This window comes from Triturus cristatus, chromosome 2_2 (genome assembly GCF_964204655.1).
Source record: "Triturus cristatus chromosome 2_2, aTriCri1.1, whole genome shotgun sequence".
NCBI classification, from domain to species: Eukaryota; Metazoa; Chordata; class Amphibia; order Caudata; family Salamandridae; genus Triturus; species Triturus cristatus.
In genome coordinates this window covers 1,152,643,525-1,152,663,019 of record NC_140582.1, presented here as the reverse complement: position 1 = coordinate 1,152,663,019, position 19,495 = coordinate 1,152,643,525, and the positions used below count along the sequence as shown (strand labels likewise).

The window sequence follows — 19,495 nt, the reverse complement described above, 5'->3', positions numbered from 1 at the left end:
TTTAACATTGTATTCCATTTTCAGTCCCAGCAGGCAACCATTTGTACTGTTTGGCTGTCACTCTACTAAAGAAAACCTCAATTCTGGTAATTTCAATTTTCCATCCGAAGGACATCTGGTCAGAAACACTGGATTTGGAGGAAGCACCGCTAAACACCTGGTCAGAAAATGGAAATATTTTCTCCTATTAATATTTCAAAATAACCTTTAAGCATGTTTATGAAATAGGATTATCGCCTGTATTGTATTGTTCATTCTAGGTTTCACTGTCTTGAGCGGTTCCCTGTTAATGTAAAAAAATAAAAATAAAGGTGTTGTTGATGAGTTCTGATTAGTTAAAGGCCGATGTGTTTAGACATCTTATTTGAGGTTGAAAAAATTAGAACGTTTGGGTGGGTTAACCATTAACACCTACATTTACAGCAATCTGAAATAGCTACATTTTCAGTAGCACACACAAGAATAGTGTATTATTATTTGAACATTTCCTGACTTCGTTATGAATGGCCTTGATGCTTTGTTAGTTTATGCAGTTTTTTTCCCCTAACCCATTGCTCATACAATATAACTATTTCTACTAGGTGGCACAGTGTGTCTCTCCAAAAGGGCCCTTGGCCTGTTCACGGACGTATTTCTTTGGGACTACTCACGTTCCTTATTTGGGTAAGAGCTTTGTAATTTTGTTGTTGTTTTTAAATAAGAACCGGAATGAATTTCCTGCACTAATCAGAACTAAAATGTTAACCTTGAGGGTTAAGACATGTAGGCATAACCCCCACGTGCTACAGCTAAACCGGGTATTGTGGGTGCACGTATTGAAGTAATGCAAACTTTGGGCTGCAGAGATCTCTGGGATGGAACGTTACCTGGCACACACCGAATATTCCTGTTATTCACTGCCCATGGCACATATATTAGGCTGGATAGAGCGCTGGGCACTGCACATTTACAGATGGAAATACATTATTGAGTTAGCTGGGAAGATATCTATCTGACCATTCCCCATTGCTGTTGGAATGGGGTGGAACTCAAACGGGAAGTGGGGGCAGATATTGGCGCCTACAGATGAATATGCTGCTGGATGTGCCCTTTAGGCTGGGATTGGCTATCAAAATTACAGATTACATGGAAGGTAATTAGGGCAGAGCAAACAGAAGGACCATTGAAATGGAAGCACTCGAGACAGTTGTGAGGAGAGAATGTATGAGTAAAACCTGTGGCGTGCGTCGACAGCTGCAAACTGAACTGACGGAGTGACTCCACTCACAATGACATGCTGATAGAACATCTGCGGGAGGGGGCAGATAACTGGAAGGGCCAAAAATAATAGAATAATTGGAGAGAGCAGGTCTTCCTCAAATAAATGTTCTAGCCCAGGGTGAATTCGATGCAGACATCACACTAGAAGAAGTTAAAGGGGCGATTAAAAATGTTAACTGGGGTGAGACTGGGGTGGAGCACGGCACTTGCGCAGGCTTGTGCATGTAATGCATTCTATGAAGGGGAGTCAGGAAGAAGTGGCCCTAGTAATCGGTGGATATTGCATAAGCGTTTGGTACTGTTGAGTGGAGTTATCTGCAACAGGCGCTATGACATACGGGTTTTGGTCCCCAATTCTGACACTGGGTTGTGATACTATACACCTCACTGAAGGCAGGGTGAGCAGTGGGGGCATCATCTTGGAAGCCTGGAGTGTACGGAGAGGCAAAAGACAGGGTTGTCCGCTGTCTCTACTATTATTTGCACTCGCAATTGAACACCGGGCATCCAGACTCAGAAGGGAGTGGGAGACTGCGGGAATAAGAGTAGGAGAGATGATACACCTGATATCTTTACATGATGACGATGTGCTGTTTTACCTGCAGCGGCCGATGGAGACAGTCCCACAGTTCCTGCAACGTTTGGATCAGTTTGGAAACATAGCAGGGCTTTGTGTTAATAAACGGAAACTGCTGATGTTTCCAATGGGGGGGGAGGGGGTGGGTGGGTGGAGGGATTCCGGAGGTGAAACTGCCACCGTTAGATCTCCGCTGGGGAGTGTCATCCTTTCGGTACCTTTGGTATTATAGTGGACCACAGCATGGGTGACCAAATACACTTTGGTATAGAACCATTTGTGACTGGACTATCTAGTTCAATTTAGTTTTGGAACATGCTGCTGCTCTCCAAAACGGGGAGGGTGTCGGTGGCCAAAATGGTGTTCCTCCCCAGATATCTGTAGCTCATACAAAAAGTATTGTACACACTGCTGAGTAGTCTGTTCTGGAAATTGGACAATCTATTGACATTATTGGTATGGATGGGAAAAAGAAGAAGGGTTGCACTCTCACAGCTCAAATGGGACCCGCGGAAGGGAGGATTAGGTCTTCTAGATTTGGAATTATATTATGTATCCTAGTTGCTGTAAGTAGCGCAGTGGGCGTCATCAGAAGATAATGGAGAGCAGCGACATTTGAGGGGTACGCATGGTCAACACTCCCTAATGGAGCTGCTTATGCGTGGGAGGAATGTCCCACCAAGAACTCCATACTTGATAAATCAGTCGCAGAGATATACGGGAACGAGCAATCATGAGGGTGTTTAAAAACTCACCCTTTTTCAGGGATCTTGATATATGGACGCTGCTGCTGTTCACCCGCATTGAGCAAAACATGACCATGGTCACATGGAGGTGGGTGGCTGCATGACTCTGGAGGATTTGTGTCTGGGGATGCTAAAATAACGTATACAGCACGGGGAATATGGACAGATTTCCCGAATACCCCGAGGGAAAATGCCACATTACAACTGCTGTTAACAGCAGGAGCAACTAGATTTAGGGCAACCTTCCTGTATAAGACATTACAGGAGGATAGGGTGTGGAAGGAGGCACCTGCTAGATGAGCATAGGAGGGGGATTTGGACATCCCCTTTGAGGACCCGGTCCAGAATGCAAACTGTAAACTAGTTAAAGTGTCTTGCAACGCCTGTTTCAAATTGACCCATTTTAATTACTTGCACCACACAAACCTAACCCAGAATAAGTTTAGCAGGATGTATGTGGAGAGCAAAATGTCCCAGGTGTGGTTTGGATGGTGCAACGTTTCTCCACATGGATATTGTTGTTTTTTTTAACTCTTTTTTTTTTTATTGAAGAAGAAAACATGTTCGCCACAATCGAAAATAAGATTATACAGTGCATGCGACAATCCCAGTCTTTTCCTAATTATTTGGTCAACCCAATCGTACCATACTATTTTACAACTCAGTTTGCAAACACTTTGTGGCTAGACAGCCTTCACTCCTGCAGAGAGGGGGATGGGTTCAGTGGAGCACAGAACATCCCTCTATATTGGTTCCAGTTACTCCAAATCTTGGACCACTTCTGGGGACACCCTCTCCCTTCATATATGACCCTCTCTGTCTGCATGCACCAGTCCATGTCAGTCTGCCAGTCCCGCAGCATGGGCACCACGATTCCATTCCAAGTTCTTGCAATATTGCGTTTCGCAACCACATTGCCCAAGGTGACCCAGGTCCTTTTTTTTCTGACAAGTCTGTCGCCTCCCAAATATTAAGAAGACACAACCGGGGCGCGATATCCATAGATTTCCCACAGATGTCCCACATTTTCCTCATCACTTTACCCCAGTATGTTGGAACCATCGGACAGTCACACCACTGTTGAATATACGTCCCCACTTGACCACAACCCTTGGAGCTTAGAGGGGAGCTCAGAATACCCATCTTCACCAATAACACACTGGTATAGTATACTCTATGCAAGAGCTTGAACTGGATTAACTTGAACCGGGAACGAATAGCCACCTCCCGGGGGGATGCCATTGCCTCCTGCCAGTTTTCATCGTCTAAATCGCCCACCTCCTCCGCCCATTTGACCCTGGTCTTTTCTACCGCAGCAGGTATATTTTTCAATATCTTTCTATAAGTCAGTGAAATTGCTTTCTTTGTAAGGTATTCATCAAGGAGTCTGTCCTCCAGCGGTGAAGCAGCCGGCAGATCTGTGCCTTTGGGGTTAGCCTTATGCAACGCGTTCCTGACCTGCAGGTATCGAAAGGTCTCCCCCCTCACTCAATTCATAGTCATGATGGAGGTCTGCAAAGGGAACTACCTTACCTCTTGGCCAGACATCCCCAACCCTCGAGAGCCCAAGAAGCTCCCACTTATCGAATCCTGCACGAGTTGCCAGAAGCCCGAATCGTTTAGTCTCAAGAAGGGGGGTGGCCTGCGTAATCTTGTTCTTCCATCCCAAGGTGGAACTGGCCGCCTGCCAGAGCTTTACTGTGATCGCTGTTGGAGAATACATTAGACTATTTGTCTTTCCCCCATATAATGCCCTCTGATATGTCCCCGTGTCTTATTATATTTGTCCATCCTATCGGCAGGATCATATATTGGCCAGTGCACCCAGTGATTGGTGACCACCAACTGTGAGGCCCAATAGTAACTTTTTATCGCTGGGAGAGCAATACCTCCTTCATACCAGCTTTTCGTCAATTTTGGCAATGAGATGTTAGGGGAGCTGTTATTCCAGAGCAGGGTCCGGACTTCTGATTCTATAGTCTGAAAATACTTCTCTGGGACAAGGTATGGCGTATTCTGTTAGGCATAAATAAAGCAGGACAGAGCCATCATCTTATAAAGCGCTACTCTCCCCAGTAACATAAGCGGCAAGGTCTTCCAGTGCTTTACCTCATCTTGTAAGCAACGCAGTGGGGGGGGCCACGTTTTGCTCGTAAAACGCTACTGGGTCTGTAGTGGCATAAATCCCCAAACAACGAAAGCTGTCAGTAACGACTCTGGCCTCGCAATTTCTGCGCGGAACATAACCCTCCCCAGCCAATATGAGTGATTTGTCCCAATTAATGGTGTAAACAGAATATTTCTGAAAAAGGGCGAATATATGCAGCATTCTATGAATAGAATTACGGGGTTTGGCCAAATAAAGTAATATATTGTCCGCGTACAGGGAGATCCTATCCTCTCAGTCCGTGGTCCAATGTAGTCCCCGTATAAGGGGTCACCTCTAATCCAAAACGCCAAGGGTTCCAAGACCAAGGCGAAAAGCAAGGGGGAAAGCGGGCAGCCCAGTCTCGTACCCTTGTGTAAGACGAAGGTCGCCGAGTGGGCCCCATTTACAGTTACCTTAGCCATAGGTTCTGAGTAAAGGAGTCGCACCCCTGCCAGAAACTTCAATCCGAGGCCATAGCGTTCCAACATCGCAAACAGATAGGGCCACTCAATCATGTCAAATGCCATTTTGGCAACTAGAGAAATGATGACTGCCTCCTCTCTTATCGTCCCACTCTGCCCAGCACTCAGTTGAGACACCGCAGATTCAAAGCTGTATTCCTGCCAGGCATGAAACCGGACAGATCCGGATGAATCAATTTATGGAGCAAAAGCGACAGTCATGTGGCCAGGAGTTTTGCTAATATCTTAACTTCTGAATTTAACAACGAGATTGGTCGGTAGGACTCACAATTCTCCGGGGGTTTACCCTGTTTATGGATCAACACCAGACTTGCCAATCTTTGTGTATCGAGGAGAATCCCTTGGGACACAATTTCATCGTACATGTCTATAAAGTAGGGGGCAATCGTACATGCATTGGTTTTGAATAACTCGATGGGGAAACCACTCGGGCCCATTGCCTTCCCCCGATTGTAAGGCCCCAATTGCTTTAACCACTTCGTCTTTAGTAAGGTCGGCCTCTGATTCCTTTACCTCCGAGTCACCCAAGACCGGAAGATTAAGAGTGGCCAGCAACTCCTGTGCTTCCTCGTAAGTAGACATTCTGGAGGATTCCTATATCGATTTCAGATGGGCAGCAAAGGCTTTGTCATACTATGTCTATCTTTAAGTCTATCCCCTTCCTTTGTCACCAATTCAAATACCCATCTGGCAGCCTGCTCCCATCTGTCCAACCATGCCAGTAATTTACTCGCTTTGTCTCCAGTGTCATAGACTCTACACTGTGTTGCCCGGTAGTGGGCCCTCGCCGCTTCCTCAGCGATATCTCTATACTACTTTTGCTTTTGGAGCAATCTAGGTTTGGTATCGGGAGCCGATCGGGTCTCCAACTCGTGTTCCTAGTGAGTTATTTCTTCCTCTATTTCATGGAGCTGTTTACGCTGATCTTTCTTGTGTCCCGCAATCGCTGCCAACCCCTGCCGTCTAATCACGGCTTTGTACGTCTCCCATAACGTGGAGGCTAAGTCTACCGACCCTTCGTTCTCGCTAAAGTACTGTCGCCTCAATTAGCCTTTCCCTTCTGGCCGGTATCCGCAAATACCAGGGATTAAGTGCCATCTCATGTCTCTTTGCCGAAGGGATACCACCATAAGTGACCGTGACCTGGGAATGGTCAAATACCTCTAGGTAGATGTTCCACCTCGCTGAAAATTGCGAGTTTTTCGGTGCTGCCGAATATATAATCGACCCTAGACAGGCTCCCTTGTACTCCCGAGTGGAAGTTGTATTGAAGAGATGAAGGGTTATACGCTCTCCAGATATCAACCAGCTCCAATGCTTTCACAAACTCACCCAATGTCCTCCCAGCCACTTCTCCCTTCTTCGGTGGTTGTCTGTCTAAGTCACCATTCAGGGCTGCATCACCACCCCCTCCCCCCCTCACATCAGCGATTCTCCCTCAGGACGGAGGAACAAGTGTGATCCCAGATCTGGCAAGGCCGCGGAATGTAATCGAGGCGGTATGTAAAGGAAGGGAAGTGATGTTAAATAGTCTACCCTCCCAGGTGCCCGTTAGGGTTACAAATCTTCCCATCGTGTCATGTCACTTTGGGAACCACAAAGGGGAAAGAATTGCAGAGAAGGATCCCCACCCCTTGTGTATCCGGCATGGGCCACCAATTTATAACCCCACCTGTTCAAGGCACCATACGAGGTACCCTGTATATGCGTCTCCTGCAGGAGCACCACATCTGGGGCTTGTCTCTTTACATTCTGCAATAAAATTCCCCTCTTTATTTTATCTTATAATCCGTTCACATTCCAGGAGAGTATTTTAATACACCCTGACTGCGGACTCTTCCCTATTGGTCTGGTCATGTGAGTGATATAGCTGCATCATGGAATCCTCAAAATAACATCGCCCGAACCCCCTGCCCGGCTCATTCTGTATATCAACAACAGCATATCGGTCGGCTTTCTAGCCAGTCACAAGATAGCTCTTACTATGATTAGGTCACACTGCTTCCATGCACTGTTTCCTGATAGCATTATAAAACACCTTAAACAAAGAAAACCTAATAAACAATGCACTATATCATAACAATTCCATTGGGACCACCTTAAATCCGCCCCCCTCCCGGCCTCCCTGCAACATGGACTCCGAACTGCCCACCCCCCAATTTTGCAGAGCTCCTGTGTACCCATACCCTGAAAACCTTACTTAGGGGGAGTGCGGCCTGACCGACTCCATCATCTTATATACATATGACATCACATCCTAGAATTATATACTCATCTACGGAGTCTGCACCAGGAGTCTTTCTCAGGTCCATGTGTGATGAAAGCACCATTAGTCCCAGTAAGGGAGACTGGGAAGTAGTTAAGTTCTTGATCCCGCTCATCGACCTTCAGTCAACACCCCTCTCGACCCCTTGTGCCAGGCACCGTTATACCATGTCAGCTTAAGTGGTCCAATTGTTGGCACTCCATTGCCTTTGGTTGATGAATGTAACCGTCTCATCATCGGCCTCCGCGCCAATCAGGATCCTGCGTCGAAACGTTGATGTTCATCTAAGAGAGAATTTGCTGTTGCTTGCTGCCGCGTCGTCTGGAACAGTTGAACTTCTGTTAGGACCCACACGTCGCCAGCCGTCCAACCAGTCTTGGGCCTCCTCCGGGTCAACAAAAAAGCATTTTTTTCTCTCAGGCTCCACGCGCAGCTTTGCCGGGAAGAGCATGGCATATTTGACCCCCTGTGCCCTGAGAGCCTTTTTGACTTCCAAGAATGAGCGTCTCTGCTTCTGGACTTTAGCTGTGAAATCGAGGAAAAAAGGATATGGTGCTATTTTCATATTTAAGAGGGGGTGCATTCCGACCCGTTTGAAGAATAACGTCTCGATCGCGGATGTTAAACACCCTTGCCAGGATGGGTCGGGGCCCGTTCCCCGGTTTGGGTCTGCCTCCTGGTATGCGATGGGCACGCTCAATAGAGAAATAATTTGAGAGGCGCTTGGGTTGCAGGTGGTTTGAAATTAAATGTTCAACAAACAAGTCCATGGATGGGTCTTCTGATCGTTCCGGCACTCCCAAGCTGCGGACATTGTTCCGTCTTGAGCGTCCCTCATAATCAAGTTGCAGTGAGAGTAGCTGCGTACATTTTTGTAAATCCGAGACTTGTTTCTTCAGTTCAGACGTGTCGGCCACTAGGCCTTTCGTGCAGTCTTCCACCTCCAGCACCCTAGAGTCCCTTTTGCAAAGGTCTGCTCTGAGCAGGGAGATGTCGGAAGCGACCAAGTCTATACGCCCTTCTAACGAGGTGCGAACTCTATTAATCGCCGCCATGATATCTTGCAGTGTAGGGGGCTTCTGGGGCTTTGAGCCCATCCGGTCGTCTGATAGCGCCTGCACCTGAGGATCCCCCCACTTGAGACTTGGGGCACTCATCATACGGAGCTGACGGCTGCAGTCATTCATTCGCTCATCAGTTTTGATGCTTGCTAGCCCTTATCAAGGAGGCCCACTCAACCACATCTCATACAATTACTGTTTCAATAAGAAGCTACTTTAACTTATGCCCTGAAGAAGTTCAATTCCTTTGAACGAAACGCGTTGGCTGAAAAATATACTGTATTTGGATTCTTGATAAAAATAAAAGACTGTTTGAGACAACTCTACCAAGATTATAAGTCGTTTTGAAAAAAAAACTTTTTCTACATAACTGGTGGTGCACCACTCCATACCTTGGGCTCAGTATTTCTCTGCTTGGCAGTTAGCACCAAACAACGGCAGGTGCTGGAGTTGTTTGTGCACACCTAACCTGATTTGACTGTTGAACTCTATACGAAGGGAACACAGCAGGGGAGTGCGGTCATCTGTCCGCCGTTGTCAGTTACGGTACTCTGCTGGGCTTCGGGCAGGTGTACTTGTCAATCCTCGGCTGTTGTGAGCCACAACCCCCTTTATTGGATGCCATTGTCAGGTGGGGTCGAATAAATCAACACCGAAGGCTGCCTCTCGGCCCCCTGCACTATATGTTTCACTTGGTCCGTCAGCTCTCACCCTCCGCCCAGTTCCAGAGGTTGGTGTTGCAGGATCTGGTGTAATGGGACTAGCCCTGGGCGACCGCCTGCAAATGGACCCTAACACTATGTAGGGCTAGAGGTGCCCAGAACCGGTAGCGACTCCAATTCAGATCCACTCCAAAAGATTACTCTACCTCCTCTGGGAGTTGCAGATTATGGCGTGCATGTCAGCGGGCCAGCAGCACGATTAGAGTCCTTGTGGAGGTACTCGGAGGGAAAACAGTGGAGCGACGGGGAGGACACCGCCCAGCGCCGCCCCTCTCGTATCGTCTGCAGAGTCACGAGGCCTGCGGATATATTGGACCTTGAAGACAATCACTGCCGTAGTACGCCGAGGCCTCCCAGCATAAAAGTACTCCTGTCCCATGCAGCTGCCGTCCAGCCCACCAAGACTCAACAGTAATGTACCCCTGCAATTCCAGAGCCCAGGGTAGCCAGGAGCCCCAGCACAGCCGTCTCCCCACCTGTGTCCAATGTTCGTATTTCTCTGTCCCAGCCACCCAAGATCAGATCACCGCCAATAAGAACACGCAGTGCATTTTAATGGTCCTCTAAAGACTGGATCCGAACAATAGCCCCAGTTCCACACGTAGAGACGTCCGGAGGGTCGAACAGCGCTTCACGATGCCCCGCCTCGGGAATTCAGTTAGTGCGTCACCGCACACCTCCATAAATCAATATAAAGCTGGCACGTACCCTTCGATGTGGCCGCCTTTAGGAACGTGCAGTTTTCCTCCGAAGAGCCACCTTCCACGCTGGCACGATTTTACTGGCTCCTCGGCATATATCCGGCCCGCCTTTGGCAGTGGCACCGCAACTCCGGGCTCTCACTCGCTGCAGGCCACATCTCGGCCTCACGTGGGCGCGGCAATCAGCTCACGCAACACCACTGCTTTTTAGGTCTCGCCTGAGACAGCGCTTTAGCGCTGCTCTGGCGAGACTTATAGTAAGCGACTTTTGGAAGTGGAAACGAGTGCATTTCAGGCCGCCAACTACAGTGCATGTGCTCCGGGCGCGCGCACCATTTGGCAGCCTGAAAGCATTCGTTTTCTTTCACTTTCGCGGCCGCACGGCCGCCCGCGAAAAGTGCTCACCATTTGCCAGCCTGCATTGCCTCTCTCCCCTACCCCTTCCCTTATCCCACTTCCTGCTTGTTTTTTATTGCGATTCTTGCAGGCTGGGCTCCTGCAGCCCGTCAGATTAAGAAGGGACCCTTAGCTGCTAATCCACAACTGCCCTCGACCTCCTGCCCCCACACGCACCACCACCCTCTTTCTTGCCTTTCCCTCAGGCAGATCCATATTCTAAGAAATATCGCAGGCATACCCACACGAGTGCACTAATACTTAAAATACACGCCAAAAACCCAACCCAATTACACCCCCCTCTCCCCCCACCTTGCACTAACAAACACCAGAACTCGCGCTTCTTTCCCCCACCCCCCCACCATCGCATCTCGCGCGTCCAATGCTTGTTCCTATTTCTTTCTGCTACTTTTATCCACCCTCGAGAACGCCTCTATTCTGAGTGTTGTGCCCCGTTTTGTTACTGCCGCTCCCCCGCCCCCATTGGCGCCTGCCTGTCCCTTCCTATCCCTGGTCCCCTTCGCTTTCTGTTTGTACCCAGGCTGAGCACCGCTCTCTTCTGGCGCCCCTTCTCTCGCCCCCTTGTTTTTTGCTACCCCATAATCTGTCCTGTTCGCCTGTCTCTCCCTTGTCCCTCCGTCATATGCACCCCTCGCTCCCCGTGGCCCCATCTCTGCTCCAGACAGCTCACCGTGACTGCTGAAGCCGTAGCACCCCCTCCTCACCCCGCAGCCGACTCTAGGCGCCATTCGCATGACGAGCGCATTCACCGCTATTCCCACAAAGTATTTCTGGGATCGCGTATCTCAGGATTCATTGTAATTAAAAATAAGCTGCAGGACAATGGCGCCGTGTCAAGGTGCGCGCCTTCCCCAGCGCTATTTGTTAAAGTCCTGCATTTAAAGTCTCAGGGAGGAATAAGGCTACAACTTAATTAGCGGCTTGCCGTTGCTGTGGCAACGGTGGGGCTCGTCAGTAGAGGCGCGTAATTAAAGTCGGGATATCAAATGATGCTTTGTGGAGGAGGATACATGGCCGTCCTACGTTAAGACATTTCATGAAGTCTGGCACGAGACATCTTGTAAGGCAGGCGATCACCGAGCTACGTGATCCTTCGTGCCAGGACAGCCACAGCTGACGTGCGGGAGTGAGGGGAACCCTCGCCAACATGTCCACTCACCACAGGCACAGTGACGCTAGAAACATAAACCGGCTCATTTACCATCGTGTAACTAAACTGTCTTGGAGAAACGGTACTTGTTTTAAAAAGTCACAAACGTTACAGGAACAAAACGTTTTCAAAACACATTTTAAGCATTTTTTTTTGTTTTCGGACAATGTTTGTCGGTGCTATGCATTTGGTGCTTAATTTTGTGTAATTTTATTTAACAAATCAACAAAATTCACGTGGAGGTTGCGGCCTGGAAATGCTGTGGCGCGCACGCACCGCACTCTCCTTCTCTGGCACACACATTCAGCTCACCGTCCTGCACACCCCCTCACCCCCATATGCTCTGTCGACAAAGTCCCTCCCACCCTTCCTTTCATCTCCCCTTTTGTTTTTACTTTTAGCGTGAGTATTCACAGCCCTGAAGGCACTGGAGTGATTTACATGAGCCCGTGCGTTTTTTTTGCGTACAATTAAAAAGACAGTACTTTAAATAAATACGAATACAGTTAGTTTACTTCTAAGTCACTGCAGTGATTTACGTGACCCAGTGTCACACTGTGCGTTTTTTTCTCAAAAGAAAAAAGAGTTTACAATACAAATATACTTAACTTACAAGTCACAAACCTCACATGAAACGTGAATGAAAAATACTTTCAAAACACAGACTGCACACTCACACCACGCACACACACACAGCTCCCACCCTTACACACTGCACTACACATATTAGACCCCACAAAAAGCCAACTCACACACTGCCCTAGCAAACATTAGCCCCCTCAAACTCTGCACCCCCTCACCCTCAAATATATAAGAATAGAGTTTACTTCAAAGGCACTGCAGTCATTTACGTGAGCCAGTGTCAGTATTGAAAAAAATACACAATCTAATACAGCCTTTACAGAAAATAGAAATACAGTTTACTGACAAGTCAATAAACAACCAACTGCCCCCTCTCACACAGACCACACACACTGCCCCCTCTCACACAGACCAAACACTGCCCCCCTCTCACACAGACCAAACACTGCCCCCTCACACAGACCACACACACTTATCCCTCCACAAAGACCACTCACACTTACCCCTCCACATACACCACTCACACTGACCCTACACACATTAGACCCCAGAAAATGCCACCTCACACACTGCCCTACACACATTAGCCACCACACTGCTATCTATCTTTCTATCGCCCTCACTCTATCTATCGCCCTCACTCCATCTATCTATCTATTGCCATAACTATCTATCTATCTAACTATCTATCTTATCGCCCACACTCTATCTATTTATCGCCAACGCTCTATCTATCGCCCTCTAGCTATCTATCTATCACCATCACTCTAAATAGTTATCTATCACACAAAATCTATCTATCTATCACCCTCACACTATCTATCTATCGCACGCACGCGATCTATCTATCTATCGCCCTCACTCTCTATCTATCACTCTATCTAGCTATCGGACTCACTCTATCTATCGCACTCACTCTATCTATCGCCATCACTCTATCACACTCACTCTATCTAGATATCAACCTCACTCTATCTATCTATCTATATAGATATCGATCTATCTATCGCCCTCACTCTATCTATCGCCCTCTAGCTATCTATCGCCCTCACTATCTATCTATCTATCGCCCTCCCTCACTCTATCGCCCTCCCTCACTCTATCGCCCTCCCTCTATCTATCTATCGCCGTCCCTCTCTCTATCTATCAATCGCCCTCCCTCTATCTATCTATCTATCGCACTCTCTCTATCGCCCTCCCTCTATCTATCGCCCTCCCTCTATCTATCTATCACCCTCCCTCTATCTATCTATCGCCCTCCCTCTATCTATCGCACTCAATCTATCTATCGCATCACCACAGCATCACTCAGCACCACCACAGCATCACTCAGGGGCACAACAACATCACTATGCGCTACCACAGCATCACTGAATGCCACAGCATCACTCGTCGCCACCACAGCATCACTCGTCGCCGCCACAGCATCACTCGTCGCCACCACAACATCAATCTGTGCAACCATTCAACAACAACTGGTTCAAATATGTTCTCTCAATGTTTCAAGCTTTATTACAAATGTCACAAAAAGATGTTAATATTTCACTTCTGTTCTTGGATTTTCGTCACAATAAAATACACTAAACATAATCTTCACAAAAGTTATTTACAAAAGCTTAAGCTATTGCCATTATAAATTACAATAACTTTTATTTAAGTATTAATTATTTAAAAAAATTAAAAGCCATTGTTATTTGTAATATCAATACATCTAAGTCACGTAAATACAACACATATTGCCTTACAAATGTCACATTTGCGAAAGTTAAAACTATTGGAATTGTAAATGACAAAGCTATTAATTTAGCTATTTTCAAAACCAACACAAATACAAAATTTGGCATTTACAATACCAATAGCTCAAACTTTCCTAATGCGAGACCTATTGCATTGCAAATGCTTGTTATGAGGAAGCGGCCGCCAGCTCCACTGCCTACGCACGCCGGTCTGAACTGCAGCAAAAACTTCAGGATCTCGGTGCTCACCCTCGTTTTCTCACATTACGTGATACTGTATGTCGGATATTGTACAGGATTGTTGACGAATTTAGTCCGGTCGAATCCGGACCTGCACTAGTGTGCGGCCATTTCTCCCGGCAGTTGGCCACTCCCTTATCCACATGGGTATTGTTAAGATGCCCAGGGAGGGATGGGGGTGGGGCGTGTAAGATGTGCTGGAAGTTCCTGCAGTTAACACTGGTGTTGGTAAAATGAAGGATGGCCATCGGATTGTTGAGTACGAGAACGCCGTCCATAGAATTATGGTTGAATGGACCCTGGCGGAAGAAGCGGGTCTGCACGAATGATAAATTGGAAGAAGATCTAGTGGACTGAGGTGCCCTCCTGGAGAACATGACTCAGAAGGAGAGAGAGGAAAAGAATGAAGAAACAGGAGGGAAAGTACGCTGGAAAGCTGCACGCTGAATTTTTAGGAGTATGAACGAAGACAGGTACTGATGAAAGAAATGTAGACATGATTAGCATGAGTGCTGTGGGTCCAAAATTACATGACATGGACGTAAAACTAAGGTATAAGTGAATGTGTCTGGTTCCTTAGGGCTAACGGAGGGCAATACTGGGGAAAGTGTGATACCGCTGTATTAGTTGTTGGTTTATAGTTTGATAATTATGAAGAAAAATGTACTGATGGAATATGGGTTGCCTGTATGTATACTGAATAAACAAGTGCATTATGCTTGTAAAAGGATACTGTATGATATAATGGCTAATAAAGAGTTAAAACAAATCTATATGTTGACATGAAGATCAGAACCAGGATAATAGAAAACGCAATAACGTTATGTGCAAACACGCCAGCACAAAACTGACAACTCGCTTTCTGACACATGAACACCATGAAAACGAAATTAAATGGACCATTATAGAAAGACCACATGGAAATAGATCCCATTTCTTTTTAGTGAGGGATCATTTTGTGTATTCAAAGTAGATAACAATGTCGATGAGGTCAATGACGACATCCCATGGATTGTCAACCAGACACATCATCGTTGCCTCGCGTTCATTCGAACCCTGCTATCATTGACGATCCTGCACTATACGGCCGGACCTGAGATGCCTCTTACTTTCATCCGCTTTAGCCATGATTGCGAAGATTAGTCTGTGGGTTACTTAAACGTACGGCTCCCGCCCAATTGTGGGCCCCTTTTCCTGGGTAATCTACCCCCGACGTTCCCAAAAAATCTCTTGCGAGTAGCCCTACATCGGCTGTCATCTAGGATCGTAACCCATCGGACCCACTTTTGGAACTGATGTGCCTATTTACTTGATGTATAAGCTTTATCTCTTCAATATCACTTAGAAGAGCTTACCCTTAATAGCATCCTATATTGAAAGGTTCCGCCTGTTTTGTCCCACACGCCTTTCATCTCCGTTGCCCTGATGAAGGTGTAGCCCTGTATGGGCAAACACCGAAACGTGCGTTGGCTCTTACCTTCTTGTGCCCACCAGAAGATTCCACATGCTCCTTTGAACTGGGAATGCACAAGCTTGTTTTTTGTCCAATTCACATACTGCGGATGTTAATTTTAAACCTAACTGGAAATTAATATGGATTATTGATGCATATATGTTTGTCTTGTCTTACTTATGAGTTTGATGTTTGATTGAGTCGTCCATGTGTGTTTTTTGTGTGGGACTTTTTGTCCAGGTGTAAAAATTGGATTGTATGTCATATTGTCTATTTTTTATGCAAATATTATCATCTTGATTATTGCCACTGAAATAAACTCTGATTTGTTATATTTCTTTGTTCTTTTTTTCTTCCCGAGTCTGTTTTGGCCCAGTGTTCTTCCCTATAAATCTGACCCATTTGTGGGCGTAGTGTAAATCAATTTAGTGTAGACAGTGGGTTTTGTTCTTTCCGTTTGACTTTCGTTGTTCCCTATTTCCCCTGTCTACTCATCCTGCCTTAAAGGGACCCCCCTTCTTTTGAACAGACATCCCATGGATGTCATGAGAAGACTGATCTTTCACATTATTTGTGAACAACTTTAGACACTGACTAGTCCTTCTCTTTTATGGTTTTTGATTACTGTCACTCTTCAAATACAAGTTGCGTCCTATTCAGTTTTTTATTTCAACTTCAAAGGGAGCAACTTCATAATGGAACTGGTGTGTGGGAATCTAAAATACAATTGTCTATGTGTTGCCCTGTATCACCTTTGTATCGACTAATATTTTGAGAAGACATTTTTGTTTTTCTGAATTCTTTAAAAAAAAATGTTTATTGATTATCATCATATATCAATCAAAAACAATTCAAACATGAGCTTCTGCTCGCATATACCTTCCCTAATACACATGTCTCCCTATACGGTCTCTCCGTTAATCCACGGATACAATTGGGAGTGCTCAATACCATACTGGAGAACAGTTCGGTGGTCCACTAACAAGGCCCACCGTCGCATTTCTATAGCAAGGCACAATGTGATAAAGGGCAATAACAGTTATTATATTCGGAAGCTCAGGAGCATAGAAAAGAAAATGAGCACGAAATCATTAACCCTATAACACGCAACAATCCCTCCTACCTCCCACCAACCCCCTCCCACAACTCCCCCGGCATGACATGATAGCTTGAGACATAACAGGGCATTCAGCTCAGTGTCCACAACACAATAATCCTGCAACTGAAAAGTACACATCAAACTTTCATAACATAGGACAGTTGGTAGGATAATGGAGGGATCACCCATTCTCCAACACCGTTCTAAACCGGTAGTGAGGAGGGCAGGTCGTGCGAGTCACTAAGCACAGAGTTCACATCAGTATCGGAGTCTGTGGGTTTTAGCAGCTCCGTTAAGGCTCCCCAGGCACGGGCAGAGTCCATTGCTTTGTCGCTATGAGCTCGACCAGCCGCTTGCAGTCGGAGAACTGCCTCGCACTCTGCCCACCGAATAAATTCAGCCCTCCACCTCTGCAGTCTCTGCCCCCGCTGAGCCTTCCATTGAGCAGTAATTTTGGCCAGGACCAGCCCCAGGTCTATACATTTACTAGTTATTTTTGTCTTAGAAGTATGGGGGGAACCAATGTAATAAACATGAACCTATACCAAATTCAATATCCCTCTCCGTAACATCACAAAGTATTGTCCACACTTTCCGCCAATAAAGCCCAAACCGGGGGCAGTCCCACATCATATGGCGGAAATCCGCTCCCTCTCCGTTGCAGCGGGAGCAGGGTGCTGCGAGCGTTTTAAAATATTGTTTAATTTTGACTGGGGTGAGATAAGCTCTGTGCAAAATAAAAAATTGCATCTGTTGAAATCGGGCGTTCCTGGAGCATTTCCATGGGCGCTCAAGCAATTCAGCCCAGACTCTGTCAGGAATTTCCCCTTCCATGTCCTCCTCCCATTGTTGCTTCAACCCCAGAAGGGGGGAGCAACTTTTCATAAGTCATCCGGCGATATAAACAAGTAACAGCCTTAATGGTACCAGCCGCTAGCACCACGTACTGGCAAGCCATTGATGTCTTAGGTTCAGACAGCCCCCCTTTCCATCGCTGCTGAATAGCCGACACCAAGGCCACATGCAGCAGATAATCTCCGCGAGGGAGATCAAAGCGCTTACGAATGGCCTCAAAAGGCATCAGAACGTTCTCTTCATACAAATCTCCCACTGCTGTCAATCCCGAAGCACACCACCCCGTTAGCGCCGACCAGTTGCCCCCATGAGGCAATTGCTGGTACATCAACAACGGGATATCTGGAGCGTACGGGCAGTCGATCCGCGCCCTTTGTTGGCTCCTATTCCAACACAACCGAAAAGTCTGCATGTCCCCAGGGAGATCCCCAAGGCGAAGCGGCTGTTGTAAAATAATCCTAGATAGCAAGTAGGCAGGAATCCGCCCCCTGCAGCATCTCCCACTCCCCGGAACTCCTGAGCCACCGCTTGAGTAAGCCAATGCAGCTGGGCCGCCAAGTAATAAGACTCGAAGTCCGGAACTGCTAGACCTCCCTCCCCCCGTGAACATAGCAGAGTGTGCAAAGCTACACGTCGCCTGCCAGAGAAACCCCGTTACCATCTGTTGAAGCCTCTTAAAAGTCGACGCAGGGAGCCAAACAGGAAGCGTCCGAAAATAATATAACAGCCTGGGGAGTGCCACCATCTTGAAGACCGCCACCTGCCCTATCAGGGACAGCGGCAATGTCTGCTAAAAGTCCATACTGCCTTGGAGACCCCATATAGCCCTGCCAATATTACCCTCCACCCTATCTTTCTGCTCATGGTAGATACGTGTCCCCAGTATACCTGTATAACGTATACAGTTATACTCCCAGTTTACAGCCTACGTAGACTGAGGACCCTCAACTGTCTTGGAGGTGGGGGAAGAGGCACGATTTTGTCCAGTTCACTCCCAGACCTGCCATTTCTTCAATATGTTGAAGCAGGCGCTTCGCTCCCAGCAAAGACTCCTGGGTGTCGGCTAGGAACAGAAGGAGGTCGTCCGCGTAAAGCGCAATATAATGGGTATCGTCATGCACCTGGAGCCCCCTGAATCACTTCCCTGTTCGGGCCTGGGCCTCCAGTGGCTCTATGGCCAGTGCAAATAATAGCGGGGATAGAGGACACCCTTGACGAGTCCCTCTACGCACAGCACAGGGAGCCGATATCAGACCGCCAGACTTGGTTCTAGCCGTAGAGTCCCTATATAGCAAAGCCGTCCAGGTCACAAACCTCTCCCCCAATCCAAAGACACGCAGTACCTGAAATAAATAAGGCCACTCCAGGCTGTCAAAGGCCTTTTCGATATCAACCGAGAATATGGCAGCAGTATGTGTATCGGCCTCCAAAACACGTAGCAGGTGACGAACGTTGCCTGCTGTATTCCATTTGGGTATAAACCCTGCCTGATCCACTTGTACTAGGAGGGTCATATATGGCAGGAGGCGAGTGGCTAGTATCCGACTTAAGATCTTATAGTCGGTGGTAAGCATGGAGAGTGGACAGTAGGCGGTCCTGTCCGAGGAGGGCCTCCCAGGCTTCAACAGAGGTATGATAAGCGCCTCACGCCATTATAGAGGGCCACTAACCTAGGGGCCAACAGATCAACATAAGATGCATCCACCCCTGGAGTCTTCTTCCGCGCCATATGTTTGATCGCACCTCGTACTTCCCCCAATGTGATGTCTTGACCCAACAGATCGGCTTCCGCTGTGGCAAGGGCCGGTAGATCTGCCTCTGCTAAAAACCTTCTAGACGATCCTCGTCCAAGGAGACTTTACTGCAATAATAGTCAGAGAAAAGGCGATTAATGCCCTGCTGAGTGTAGCATACATTCCCCACTGGATCGCAGAGTGCCAAAATAGGGACCGCCTGCCTCGCGGGGTTCGCTAGCCACGCCAGCAACACGCCAGATTTG

At 47.3% G+C, this 19,495-nt stretch overlaps 1 protein-coding gene across 1 annotated transcript in view; it reads left to right on the top strand.

The window, feature by feature from the left end:
• Positions 1-19,495, top strand: part of DNAAF9 (dynein axonemal assembly factor 9) — a 1,049,036-nt gene that overhangs the window by 368,945 nt on the left and 660,596 nt on the right. The window contains exons 10-11 of the mRNA XM_085642690.1: positions 25-160; positions 582-663. Of these exons, the coding sequence (XP_085498816.1) occupies positions 25-160; positions 582-663 (218 nt within the window). The remainder of the gene's footprint in view (positions 1-24; positions 161-581; positions 664-19,495) is intronic.